The following is an 11,755-nucleotide window of genomic DNA, read 5'->3' on the forward strand; positions in this document are numbered from 1 at the left end:
GAAGATAAGCTGATGCCCTGCACACTCTTAGAAGCTCATGTTCATGAGCTCTCTTTCTCCAAAGCAACTTCTATGTTGAGTGCTGGGAAACCCCCTGCACAGGAACTGAATTGTCGAGGGCCACTCACCAGTTGGTTTTGGTAGGCTGTGACTGCTGTGAAAACTGTTTCTGGAAAGATAAACGTCCTGAATTCTTCCGACTTCAGATTGAGCAAGGAGGCCGTGTGGTCTTTCTTCTTTATGATGTGCACCCTTGGCTGGTACTTATGCATTGAATTCAAAATTATCTACAGTGAAGAGATGAGAAGTCCTGAGTTTTTACATCCTTAACCCGTCTATCTAATCTACAACTCAATTCAATTCTAAGGTTAGAACCAACCATTTCCTTCTTCTGCCAAGTCATTTTCACACAATAACAGAGTTATCACAGTGAGCCACATTTTACCAAAACAACTGCAAATTACATGAGCTACCTCCTAAAATGGTGGGGGCAGGAGCCATTCAGAAGGTATGCTCTGTGTATTAGCTTATTTTAGTGTGTGTGTGTTGTGTGTGTGTGCAGCATGTGGGTGCACGCATGTCTTTCTGTGGGTGTTTCTGATTGTGTGAGCATGTTTCTACATGTGAAGGCCAGAGGTGAATACTGGATGTTTCCTAAAACCTCTTTCTATAGGACAGAGTCTCTCACTGAACCTGGAGCTCACTGCTAAATGGACTGTCAGTGAGCTCTCGGATCCTGTCTATCTTCACCCTGCAGGCCCCCTGCTGAAACTTGGCCTTTATGTCTGTGCAGGTATCCCAACTCAGGTCCTCCTGCCTATGTGGCAGGCATATCATCAACTAAACCAGCTCCTTGGACCATGCTTTATTAATTTTTCAAAATCAAGCCTTGGGCCAGTGAGATGTCCCAGTGGGTAAAGGTGCTTGCCTCCAAGTCTGATGGATTGTGGTTGACTCCTGGGAGCTACATGATGGAAGGAGGGAACAGACCTCTGTAAGTTTTCATCTGAGCACACATGTTCTGTGGCAGGAATGTACACACACACACACACACACACCACACAAAGGAGAGATGATAGATAGATAGATAGATAGATAGATAGATAGATAGATAGATAGATAGATAGATAGATAGATAGATGATAAAAAAAAAGGGGGGCTGGAGATACATCTTAAGAGTACTTAAGAGTACTTGTTGCTCTAGTTGTAGACTCAAGTTCTGTTCCCAACACCCCCGTGGTGGCTCACAGACACCTATAACTCCACTCCCAGGGGACCTGACACCATCTTTCACTTCTGACTTCCATATAGACATCAGGAATGACCTTGGTAAATATACATGCAGGCAAAACATGCAAATGCATAAAATAAATTAACTAAAATTAACAAGTCTTCTAAAATAGTTTTTGGTCTGGCTACACCAGAAAATGCATATTTATGTTTTCTAAATAAAAATATTTTCTAGGAAGCTATATTGTGATTTACAGAGGAAAAAGAAAGGTGATTTAGAAATACTGTATTGTATTATTGGGCAGTCATGGGTTCAAATCTCAAATCGACGACTACTTCCTAGCTCTTTCATCTTAGCCAAGCGAGCAAGCCCTGAGCCCCACCCTAGACAGTGTCCAGTGAGAAGCTGGAACTAACACATTAGGGCCACAGTGAGAACAGAGGAACTGTTAAATTTGATTGCTTGTGCATGCACACCCATGGAAGCCAAAAGAGGGCACTTGATTCCTGGGAACTGGAATTACAGGTATTTGAGAACTGCCTAACACAGGTGTTGGGGTCTAATCGAAGATCTTCATGACAGAGAAGCAAGTGTCCTTGAGCTGCTGGGCTCTCTGGACAGCTTGCTCCCTTGGAAAGTATGCAGGAACTAAGAAGAGTTCAAAAACAAGATCCGTGTTGTGACAATTTCTTTGAATACTACCTTTCACGTTTAAAGCTAAATTTTAATCACTGGCATGGCCATCTTCCATTCTGTAGTTACAAAAGGTTGCAAGCTATTATCAATGATAAATAGATCTTAGTTTAAAAGGCAGATAAGAAATAATATTTTCTTTTATCCTTTAATTAAGATATAAATGTTTGCCACTGTACAAAATGAGCAAAGAAACTCCTCTTTGTTTTGCTCAGTGATTTGTTTCCAGGCACAGTTTCACTTTGTACCCCAGGCTGGTCTTTAAAATCTTGGCAATTCTCCTGCCTCTGTCTCTTGAGTGCTAGGATTACAGGCATGACCTATGTCACATTTGGCTAAACATAATTCATTTTTAAGGTATGAAATGTCTCCTACTTGTCTCCACTGACACACAGACAGCTATTTAAATGTACATAGCTGCTCTGCCTTTTTGGAATTGGGAGTTCAGCCATATCCTGTTCTCAACACCTTGCAAATTCCTGGTCACAGAAAGCACCTGTAAGTAGTTCATGAGCCACTAGGTGATGCTTGCTAGGGGACACTGTGGCTGAAGGACCCGTGGCCATCCTGCCTAATGTGGATGGATATGGCGCATGGGGGCGGGGGGATTTCTGCTGTATTTACAAACAGTTCACTAAATACTAGGGTAATTGATACAAGGTGGACTTTGGCATCTTTGGGTGGTGCCTCTGTAAATTTAAACAACCTTAAATTGGACTGGGCATGATGGTGCATGCCTTTAGTCCCATCACTCGGGAAGCAAAGGCAGTTGGATCTCTGAGTTTGAGTTCAAGGCCACGCTGGTCTACATGGTGAGTTCCAGGACAGTCAGGAGTACACAGAGAAAGCTTGTCATAAATAAATACCTTAGATCAAAAATATTGTGCCTACATCCAACATGTATACGTTTCCTTGTCTTTATTCCCTAAATGATTCAAACTAAGAACTATTCACATAACGTTTGCATTGCAGTAGATATTACCAGTAGCCTACAACTACTCACAATACACAGGAAATTATATGTCAGTAGTGTCTCATTGTATAAGAGTGATGTGGGCTGTGGCTTCTCTATTTAAGACACCTTAGAACTAATATCCATAGAAATGAAAGAACAACCGATCACATAGTCAACCTCTTTTTGTCAGTCTTTCTAGCCTGTAAACTGACCTTAAGTCGCTGAATGGAAATGACTTTTCTACCTGCCACTTTCTTGGGTCTCACACTAGAGTAGAAACAACTAAGGAAAAAGAGATTTGTTCAAATATATTGAAATAAGCTTTGAAAAAGAACATCATTTCTCTGTGTGTAAAGTACTTCTTCCAAGGAATTCAAGACAAGGAGGTTTGATCATAGATCTGGAGTCAACTGGAAATAACGATAGCACAAGTATTTGTTTCCTAATAAACATGTTTATCAGCACTCCATATGAGAAGATAAGAAAAACTTCCAAAAAGCATTCCCACCCACCCACACATTAACATAGCAAACCAATAAAACAAAAGCAAACTGACACACTTCAAATCTTCAACTTTAAATAACACCTCTCCTACTCCTTCCCCTCCCAACCAGTGTCCTTGGTAAGGGGTGCTGAACAACCTCAGACTCCTAGGCCTGCTGTGACTCTCACGGAGCCAAAGAACTACCAACACAAGTGCACACTGTGTTGTTCTAAGCAAATGCCTTCCTGGGAGTAGCTGATGCTCCTGTCAGAGACTAAACAGTACATCTATGATAAAAGAGAACTTTCATTAAACTGATTCAAGAAGCTGGTTAGATAATATAGACCTAACAACCCGTCTTTCTCAGTTTCAGTGGACACTAATTTTGGTGGGTATTATTAAGTAATACAAGTTTTAAGGCTATAGAAAATATAAGCAGGTGCTGACAACAGAACAATTTGACAAGGTCAGATTGTCACACAATCAGGCTAGAACTCAGAATTCCTGAAATCCATCTACCCCTGAAGAGGATAATAAGATAAAACATTTAAATTCTGGGTAAATAATCTACAATTGAGGTCTAAAGTCTTTCTGGACAGTTCCAAATAACTCTTAAACTTCCACATGTAGAAAATGCAAGATGAGCCAGGTGGTGGTGGCGCACGCTTTTAATCCCAGCACTTGGGAGGCAGAGGCAGGTGGATTTTTGAGTTCGAGGACAGCCTGGTCTACAGAGCGAGTTCCAGGACAGCCAGGGCTACACAGAGAAACCCTGTCTCAGAAAAAAAAAAGGACGAAAATGCAAGATGAATTTAAAAATATATACATACTTTCTCCCTGAAAAGATTTCAATTGGACCTAAAATATTTTAACCAGTGACTGACCTACAAATAATATCTCAGATAGTTCATAAATCTTAACCTGACAAAAGACGCACTAAGTGGAAACATCTTCTATTTTTTAAAGGTAAATTATGCCAACATTGAAAAGGTCTATTAACTTTCCAATAGGTCAAACAATAGAATCTCATTAATCCACTACCAGTGTGAAAGAAGCCATGTTCTTTCTGGCAATGATGACAAAACCACAGAAATAATTTCTTCAAAAGGAGTATGCAATCTTGCCTTGAGTTTTTCACATAAAATGTACAAGAGAATCTGTACATACATTTCTATTTAAGAGCAATGAATCATAGTGACTTAGGAGATGACTCAGTGAATAAGAGTGCTTGTCCTGAAAGCAAGAGGTCCTAAGTTCAAATCCCCAGCGTCCATGTAAAAGCTTGGCATGGCAGCTGTGTCTACCTGCAATCCCAGCATTAAGAGACAGAGATAGCAGGATACAAGTTACTCACTTGCCAGTTAACCTGATTATATATAAATATAGAAAATATTTCTAAAAAAATGAAAATGTATGCAGAAAAAATTCTGATAAAATTATCTGATAAAATTGAAAACATATAGAGACAACGAGCTTTGATTGGGGGAGAGATCCTGTCGTACTATAATAAGGTGAAGAAAGGCAAGAAAAGATACTGCATGCATGTCATGAGCACACATGCCTCACACATATGTAAACATGCACAGATACACACAAACTCATGCATGTTCAATCACATCAAAGACAATGCCTTAACAAGGAACCTTAGCGGCAGGAGAGGGTCCTTCCGTCAGTGGTTATATTTGCTCTGTCAGCTCAGTGCTCAGTTGTATTTTCTATTTTTCCCATAACCTACATTACAGTGAACTCTTTACTGACACAATGAAATGCGTTTTTGTTTGGTTTAGAAAATGTCATTTGGACCAGGTTAGCCTCCTGCCTCTGCTTCTCCTGCAGGGATTACAGTTAAGCGCCATATCCTCTGCTTTGTTCATGACTACAGATATTGTCAGTCTTGGCTCTATGCAGCTCTCCCCAAAAGGGACACAACTGTCATTGCCAGTATAGGCGAAACTAAAACCTGGAGCCCTGGGGAGAAGAGCAATGACTGAGCCTGTGGAGAGACACACAGACACTCTGGGTTCCTTTTAGGGAGAAAAGAGACAACTTTATCTTACAGTTTGGTGGGTTTGGTGCAGAGGGAGGTCACTAGGAGTGCCAGACCTTATCTACAGTTTTATCATAAGAACTGTGAGCTAACTCCCAAACTCACTTCCTCTAGGAGAAGCACCTGAGGCATTTTCCTTCTGGCTTTCAGATAGCCCTGCAATATTCAAAAGAGACACCGGAATGGCAAGGGGAGAATTACCCTGAGGCAGAGGTTGCCCTACCCATTCAGTTTGTTCCTGATGGAAGCATTGCAGGCTTTCACCCGTGTGTGTGTGTATATAGCAAAGTGATTGGTGGCTTTGTAGATTAATTTGGAAATAAGGCACTTGCGTTCTGCTTCACCACTCTACAGAACACACGCAAGAGATTCCAGCAATAAGTCTTAGTCCCACTCTCACTATTAATATACTGACAGAAGTGTCATGTTTAACACAAAATAGACTCGTCACCTCCCTATATGCACATTTCCTTAGTTTTGTTGGGAAGTGGTTTAAAATACTGTTAGGGAGTTTGCGGCACAGAGGATCCCAGTCCCTTGTACAAAAGAGCCACATTCCACCCCCATGAACAGCTTTAACAAAAAACAGTCAGGATTCTCATACAGTGACTCAGAGATAACAGGAAGTTAGAAAGATTAGAAAGATGGAGGAGAGGGTAAGGTAGAGGGGAGAGAAGAGAGGATAGTTCACATAACATGTCCACTCCATCTAAGGGGACCTGCGGATCCACAGCTATGTACTTACATGGCCATGTTGATCCAGTTCGTTGTTGGTGAGCTTCACCTTTTCAAAAGACACCATCTGTTTGAGGAGCTGCTCGCCAGTAAAGGGGGAGTCTGGATGCACGTAGAGCCTGCAGAGTGTTGGAGAGCTTTATTGGGGCATGCTTTAACAAATCTGTCTTGAACTAAGCATATTGGCACACACACATCTGTCATGTCCGCACTCAGAAGGCTGAGGCAGAAGGATTGAGAGTTTGAGACCAGCTTGTGCTACAAAGTGAGAACCTGGATGAAGACACAAACAAAATTCAGTGTTTATTCTAAAAGTTTTGATTCTAAAGGAACACATAAACATCATATAAGGGGGACATTTCATTTGTCCAATGAATTTATTAAGATAGCAATGCTGAGGTAACCTCAAAGCATCTAACGTACTTATTTATGCCCCTGAGATCTTAGGAGTAATGAATACATTTTCTACTGTCAGCTGAGCAAGCCACTTTGCAAAGATGAGTTGTTTCTTTCATATTTTTCCCCTTCTGGTCTACTAGTCTACATTTATCTAGTGTGTGAACTTTTTTTAGAGGTATTTAAAAAAAAAAACTGCCACAGTAATGTCTAAGTTTCCAGCATAGGCATTAATATAAAGCAATCAAAAGAAACAATTTCACCGAGAAAATAGTTTTAGAGAATCATCTTATTTAAAGTGACTCAATTTAATTTACAAATACAAGGGCAGGCTAATTTTCAATACACAGCAAATGTTTAGTAGTCCCTAGGTCAGATCTGAGAGCCCACCATCCTGCCTACTTTAACCACCAGCATGTAGCTCTGTTGCTGACTATACACATACTTGCTAAAGGAGCGTTTTAACAAGCTAAGTGAACCTCTGGCTATTAAATTGATTTATTTATAGGTAGCTTAAGCAAGAAAGCCTTGATAAGAAAAATCTATTGTTTATTGATCAGTTGCTGTGTGGAGGGACACAGCCTCACAGTGAAGGTCACCCACCCCTTCACTCCTGCTCTTGCCCTAAGGACAGCACTTTTCAAATCTTAACCCTACTGTCTCCCCCACCAAATCTTTCAAAACCAGAGTGAGGTGACAGAGTGAATGCAAAGGAAGAAAAAAAATTCCTTTTTTTAAAAAAAGACAAATTACATTTTTCCCTTTCTTTTTCTTTTTTGTTTTCTTCTTCCTTTTTGTCTTTGTTGTGTGCCAGGAACTGACCTCTGGGATTGACACATGCTAAGCTCGTGCTGTATCATGGAGCTATGACCAGCCCTGACAAATTCCTTTACCCGTATACTGGGATGTTTATAAATCAATTTTACATAGGACCTTTCTAGCTGCAATTTATAAACAGTTTGGTTGAAAAAGGCAGGGGAAAGTCATAAAATGAACATCCCTGGCAACATCTGGGTAAAGAATGAGACATCTGAGCCATAGTCTCTCAGACATTTAGACTGGGAATCTGTACCCATGCCGAAATGTGTGAAACGGGCTAAGAGTACAGCCTAGAGGGGCTGGCAGGCCAGAGAGCCCTAGCCCACCCACAGGGGAGCTTCAAGCTTGGTAAGTTGCTTTCAGGAGGGTACTCATAACTGCCTTATAAATAAGAGCATTCTCTGATAGTTTGAATACAAGAGCACCCCAAGTTTTATCTCCAATGCAACAATTTATAGTCATTTTATTGATCAGTTTCACATTATCCTTCTCTCTTAAAATCCCAATTTACTAAAAGGTCTAGAAATTGATGACATGTTCATTCTCTATCATACTTACAACCCATAATCCCATTAGCATACCTATTAACTTGTTTAAATAAAGATTACAGTAGTAATATGGAAATGTAGTAGTATGTTACTTTTGGTTATCAATAATGTTGTGCCTATTACAACTACCAAATAATATTATCAAGTATTGTGCTCGCTGATTAGAAATCACTGAATACAGTCTGAGAAAAAAGTCTTCTCAGATTTAGAAGGTTCATAGAAACTCACTGTGTACCAGCAGCTTAAGCATTCTAATTTCTCAACTTCCTTCCTCAATGAAGGTGGAAAATGTAACAAACTATTTTCTGTAATAATAATAACAACCAAGAATTCCCATGAATTATCTCAAATGTTTCCATTTCATGGTTTTATCTAATATTAATATAAATAAGCTGAACCAGGATACATGAAACAACATACAGGAAACCCTTCCTCCCCCAACCCCCGACCTAAAATTCCAGCAATTGCTTAAACATGCTTCAGTTAAGACAGCACATGGTAGGCACTTTTCTTTCTCTAACCAGAACCGATTAGAAACATAAACAAGTATGCCATATTTCTCAAGTCCCCCTGGCCGGCCTGCAACATTTGTCCATACCTTCAGAGAGGGAGGAAAACGAAGGATAAGTAAGAATGAAGGATTAGAGGAAAAGAAAGGCCAGAGGAAGCAAAACGAATGTGTGCGTAGAAAAATGGTTAGGAATCTGATCAAATTCATACCCTGACCCCCTGAAATCAGTGTTAAGGAGAAACTGAAACCTCAACATTTGTAAACCATTAAAATCAATGCAGTCTGGATACTGACACAGCAGAACCATGTGTTTTAGGACAGCCTGAGCTACATAATAGGACTATCTCATAAAAAAAGAAATTAAACTGAATTGGATTTTCAGAAATAAATAATAAAAAGCAGCAAATTTTACCAATTTTAATATCTATTATGAAGTATTGCTTTTTCACTTAGAAGAACAAATTGCTATTTACAAGTATTTCTTAATCCTAATTGTTTAGTATACTAATTTGGAAGGTGGCGGTCTGGGAAAGTCTCTTTTAGGAACAGATAGCCAAAGAAGCTGTGATCTGTTCCTGGTGTCTCTAACAGGCTGCAAGGCCAGTAAGGTAATCACTGCTGGTGATGCTGAAGCGCATCTACATCATTCCGCTGTGTCTGTGGTGTCAGTGGCTACAGACAAGATGTTACAAAGACCAAAGCCGTGTGTGTTTTTGTAACATCTTTGAAACACCTCCAAGGATCTTAAATCTGTAAATTGAAACAAATGCTTGGGTGTGATCTAACTTTCAATCAGTTGACAACAATTAGTCATGAAAGGTGCATTTTCTTATTCAAAACAATAGTCAGTACATGCTGCTTGCTTTACATTAACATGTACAGACAAGACAAAACCCTGCAACCTCACCTATTGTTCCTACTCCCCCTGACTGCTTCTTTGAATAAAATGCTCCCAAGAGACGGTTATAGAGACTTTTTAGGACAGAGTACACCCAGAAAAAAATTATGAGCAAAAGTAACCAAAAAACCAAGTTGGATTCTCTCCAATGTGTGAATATTAACTTACTGAATTATATTTTGTCCATCAAAATTGTAGAAGGGGGGAAAATGCTTAAAACCTGTGAATCTTCTGTGGGTCAAAACCAAACAGTTTTACCGAAATGACGCTTATTCTATGCAGATACAATCGCACTGTTAACAATTTCCTGAAATATATTATGTACATGAAGATTTTAGGGCAACTATCAGCACATTTATTTAACCTTACTCTTAGTAGCCTATTAGAAATTGACACATATACATGTATCTCAAAAAGGTCATATTTCTAAAACATATTCAGACTAAATTTTCACAACTTTCTAGGTTTAATTACAAAGGATAAAAATTAAAGGTAACCTTTACTTTATGCGCAAACTTCACCTTTCTTGGAGACTGACTCCGACATGTGTTGTATTCAGTAATGCGGTGTGGTGTCCTTGCTTAGAAATCTCTTTTCTGGCCAGAGCCCGGTACTTAAAAACAACTCGCTTAAAATTCCCTTAAATTAGAAAGATTAATACCACTCTACTCTGCAGAGTCACAAACCTGGCTGGCAGAGGAGGATCAGCCTTGCCAGCCACCAGCCAGGACGACCGGTGGTAGGCATAGCGGTATCTCTTGTTGTCCACCGGGACGATGTCCATCAGGACTATGTACTTGGCCTCAGGATCCACTCCAGAAAATGACACACGGATGGTGGGGAACATCCTCCTGACAAAGATAGAGAGAGGCCAGATTCACTCTTTGTAAAGAGCCAGTTTGAATATAGGAGAAAGGAAGCCGGTTGGAACCACCAGCTATGCAGTTCCAATTTCTCTCTTGGTTTTTTGTTGTTTGGTTGGTTTGTTTTGTTTATGAACCCTCAGAGATGTGCCCACAGAGACACTACTTTCCCCACAAAAATGATTAGATACCTCTTTTACAAGGAGCTTTACTGGTAGGTAAAAATTTTGCTTTTGCGCTTCTTTTGTTTTCTCCCTAACAACCAGAAATTACTCCATTTCCCGACCCACCAAAATTCCCGAGCATTCCTTGGGGAGGGGATTCATAGAGTCCGCGGAGATCCTTCAGGAATTGCCCAGGGCTTAGAACGACTTTGCTCAGCCTCTACCGCCTTTCATTGGAGCAGCCCGGCTCAGGCGTCCAGGGCCACCGCCCCAGCCTCCTCCCAACCCCGAGTTCCAGCGTTCTCTTTCTGTCAGTGTTTTCAGATAAGTTTTCTTTGGAAGCGGGAGGCTTCTGCAAACTGAATATAACCGGGAGTCTCTTCCTCCTCACCCCCACTCCTCCTCCTCCTCCTCCTCCTCCTCCTCCTCCTCCTCCTCCTGTCTGTATCCTCTAGTCAAACGCCAGCCACACGTGACTTGCTTGGAACCCAAAATGTCAGGCGGGAGCAAAGAACGCGCTGCGCTCCAAGGTTCCCATCTCCGCGTGTGGCGTCGTGCAGCCAGACCATGTTTCACTTCCAGTTTCACGACCCTTTCTAAAGGAACCTGGTGGGAAGCGAAGACCTCTGAGCTCAGCCTCCACTCAGTGCCTGGCCGGGCAGCTCCCAGTCATGGTTCCCGAGAGCGCAGCGTGTACCCTTTGCTCAATGCCTGCCCGCCTACGCCAACTACCTGCCAGACTTGGTGATAATCATCTCCGTGCCCAGTTCATGGAATTTGTCCCAGAGCTCCTTCGTTTCCAGGCTGCAGGCGATTTTAGCCATCTCTTCGCTGGGGATGATGGGGGTGGTGGGGATCAGTGGCTCCGTGCACAGAGAGGAAGAGGAAGGGCTGCTGCCCCCGCCGCCAAACTCTGCGTGAGCATCCAGGCTGGTCAGTTCACCCAGTGGCTGGGCACAGGATGATTTCTCCACAAATTGTTCTGGAGGAAAGGAGAAGGAAGACTGACTTCTATCACTAGCTAACAAGGAGCATAGTAGGAAGGAGCTGGGGGAGGGGGGAGTGACCAAAATGTGCACTTGGATTTGACTAATAAACTCTGAAACTACAGCAGAAACCCAGGAACCATTACGGTGCAAAATGAACCTGGGACAAGCCCGGGGCTGGGAGCTAACTAAATCAAATGAGCAGGGTCTATCTAGAACAAGAGCCGATTTAATACTTACGTGGTTGTAGCTCTCTTAAGAATAAAATATGAGGAGGAATGAAGGAAAGGGAAGGCTGTGGTCTTGAAAGATAAAATATAACTATTACGACAAACAGACAACCATCATCCCAAATTCTAGGCTTTACAGCTGCAGAGGGTGGCACTAGAAAAATACTAGCGCCCAGCTTGCTAAATCACAGGGGT

General features: G+C 41.4%; 1 protein-coding gene across 2 annotated transcripts in view; it reads right to left on the minus strand.

Moving 5' to 3' along the window:
- Tbx20 (T-box transcription factor 20) overlaps window positions 1-11,755 on the minus strand; it is a 55,671-nt gene that overhangs the window by 40,954 nt on the left and 2,962 nt on the right. For both annotated transcript variants that reach the window (XM_031345154.1, XM_031345155.1), the window contains exons 2-5: window positions 11,077-11,326; window positions 10,004-10,168; window positions 6,156-6,264; window positions 129-287 (exon numbers count right to left, since the gene is read on the minus strand). In XM_031345154.1, coding sequence (XP_031201014.1) covers window positions 129-287; window positions 6,156-6,264; window positions 10,004-10,168; window positions 11,077-11,326 — 683 coding nt within the window. The remainder of the gene's footprint in view (window positions 1-128; window positions 288-6,155; window positions 6,265-10,003; window positions 10,169-11,076; window positions 11,327-11,755) is intronic.

This window comes from Mastomys coucha, unplaced genomic scaffold (assembly GCF_008632895.1).
Source record: "Mastomys coucha isolate ucsf_1 unplaced genomic scaffold, UCSF_Mcou_1 pScaffold23, whole genome shotgun sequence".
NCBI lineage: Eukaryota > Metazoa > Chordata > Mammalia > Rodentia > Muridae > Mastomys > Mastomys coucha.